Source organism: Octodon degus, unplaced genomic scaffold (assembly GCF_000260255.1).
Source record: "Octodon degus isolate 3935 unplaced genomic scaffold, OctDeg1.0 scaffold00434, whole genome shotgun sequence".
NCBI lineage: Eukaryota > Metazoa > Chordata > Mammalia > Rodentia > Octodontidae > Octodon > Octodon degus.
Genome location: NW_004525010.1, coordinates 18,663 through 21,334, shown reverse-complemented (window position 1 = coordinate 21,334; position 2,672 = coordinate 18,663). Strand labels below are relative to the sequence as shown.

General features: G+C 46.5%; 1 protein-coding gene across 1 annotated transcript in view; it reads left to right on the top strand.

Annotated features, from left to right (window-relative positions):
• Positions 1 to 319: 319 nt before the first annotated feature.
• Positions 320 to 2,672, top strand: part of LOC105741322 — a 5,852-nt gene continuing 3,499 nt past the window's right edge. Inside the window, 3 exon segments of the mRNA XM_012513308.2 lie at positions 320 to 515; positions 1,387 to 2,356; positions 2,358 to 2,605. Coding sequence (XP_012368762.2) covers positions 320 to 515; positions 1,387 to 2,356; positions 2,358 to 2,605 — 1,414 coding nt within the window.

The following is a 2,672-nucleotide window of genomic DNA, read 5'->3' as shown; positions in this document are numbered from 1 at the left end:
AAAAAAAAAAAAAAAAAAACAAAGCCCCGGGCAAAACTTCAAAGAACATTACCTCCAGGCTTAGGACATTGTTATAAGTCACAATGTTCAATTGAACCCACTCGTGCTTGAAATACCACCAAAACCACAGAGTTGATTCATAAAATTAGTTCATAGTTACCCTTTACCTACCCCTTCTTAATTTCCTTTAAAAGTCATATATTCTCAAACCCACCAATTATTGTAAAGGTCTACCTAAACTAACCAATGCGATCTGCTTCTGTACCTTGCTTGCTCCCTCCCCATATTGTGGGTTTTGTCTTTAAAAACTGTGCCTGCCATGCTCAAGGCGTGCTCTGTTCCTGTGTGTTCAGGCCGCCCTGCGTACACGTGGATAGTAAAGCTTTCCCTTTGTGATTTACATGAGAGTCCTACTCTTGGGGTCTTCCTTCACGGCGACTCGACCCTAACATTTGGGGGCTCATCTGGGATTGTCTCCGTGGTGGGAGGCCCCAACAGCCGCCAGATCTCTCAGGGTAAGTACGGCCATATAACTTTGTTTTCTGTCTTAACATCTCTTGTGGTTTCATTTCGTTCTCAAGTTAGGAGCACTCAGTTATAATTTATTTCCTCTCTTTGGGTGTTTCTACACCATTTGGCCTTCGGGCGTTTGTGCGATTATTGGCTGTGGCTGGCAACGAGGCACGTAAGCTCCCATTGCCTGCAGCTGGCAGATGTGCCAAGAGGCTGCAAGCCACTCAGCTGAGGGACGCCTCAGTGTGGTTCTGGATCCCTGGGGTAACCCAGGATCCATTTATTGGTCTTCTGAACAGAAGACTCTTGTGTGGCCAATAGAATTTATGTTTTGACTATGTTTTAATGTTCAATGTTGTCCGTGCTCATATGTCCGGTGCCATAACTGCCTTTTTCTCCTCCTACAGCACCTGCAGCATTTTCATTGTTAATGACTTCTCTCTCATCAGTAGGATCCCCCTCCTGCCGACATCCTTCACGTGTCCCTGTTTATTTGTTTGCAGCAGCCTACACTGTTTTTGCCTGCCTCTGTCCCTTTGGAGTTCTGTGGGACATCGGTTATTTTGATAACATGGGACAAATAACATCTGCTCCTCTCGACCTTACCCAAGGTCATTGGTAGGAGATTAACACATAATCTTTCTCTGACTGTTAAGAAAGGGAAATGGCAAACTCTCTGTTCATCAGAGTGGCCCTCCTTCCAGGTGGGATGGCCTCCAGAGGGATCTTTTCACCCATCTGTGATTCAAGCAGTAAAAACCGTAATCTTCCAGGCCAACTGCTATGGCCACCCTGACCAACAATCATATATTCTAGTTTGGCAAGATCTTTGTGAAAATCCTCCGGAATGGGTAAGACCTTTTCTCCCTCCAGCTCCACCTCGGCTGACTACCATTTTGCCAGTTAAGGCCCAATCCTCACCTCCTGGCCTCTATCCACCCTTACCACCAACTGTCCTACCTGAATCTCAAACAGATCTGATTCAATTCGATCTAGAAACTCCTCCTCCCCCTCCTCTATATGTGCACGCTCCTCCTCCTCCTCCTCCTCCTCCTCCTCCGGTTACCTCTCCTCAGGCCCAACCTGCCTCTTCAGAATCCTCTTCATCAGATGACGATGGTGGACCAGCCCAGGGAACTCATGGAGCCCTAAGCAAACGAGCAAAAAGTCCCCAAGATGTGGTTGCTACTCTACCCCTCTGGTCCTACGGACCAATGATAGACAACGGTCATGGAGGGGAAATACCAACACTTCAATGGTGGCCTTTCTCTACTTCAGATCTGTATAACTGGAAAAATAACAATCCCCCTTTTTCTGAAGACTTTTCCAGGTTGACCGCACTACTGGAGTCGCTCATGTACTCTCACCAACCCACTTGGGATGATTGTCACCAGTTGTTGAGTACTCTGTTCACTCAAGAGGAAAGGGAAAGAATCCTCACAGAAGCCAGGAAATTGGTTCCTGGACCCGGTGGAATACCTACCCAGATGCCTAATCTCATTGATGATGCCTTCCCCCTGCACCACCCTGACTGGGACCCAAACACCCCTGAAGGTAGGGAGCATTTGTCCATCTATCGCCAGACTCTCATGGCGGGTCTCAAGGTGGCCGCACGATGGCCTACTAATTTGGCTAAGGTAAGAGAAATTAATCAGGGCCCCGATGAGTCACCCTTGGCATTTCTAGAAAGAATAATGGAGGCTTATCATAGATATACTCCCTTCGATCCTCAGGATGAAGGGTTAAGAGGATCCATTGCTATGACTTTTATAACCCAGTCAGCCCTAGACAACAGAAAGAAACTTCAACGTTTAGATGGGTTACAAACCGCAACCCTTAGAGACAGTAAAGGAAGCAGAGAAAGTGTTTTATAAAAGAGAGACAGAGGAGGAAAAAGAGGTGAGAAAAAAAAAAAAGAAAGAAAGAGAAATGATGAGGGAAAAGGAAAGAGAACGAAGGCGAAATAAGGAATTAACTAAGATCTTGGCCACAGTAGTTCAGGGAAACACAGATGAGAAAAAGCCACGCCGCCTTCTGTTAGAGCCCAATCAATGTGCTTACTGTAAAGAGATAGGACACTTGGGCTGGAGAGATGGCTCAGTGGTCTAAAGCACCTACTTGGAACAAGCTTAGCAAAAGCATCAGGGACCGCGGTTCAA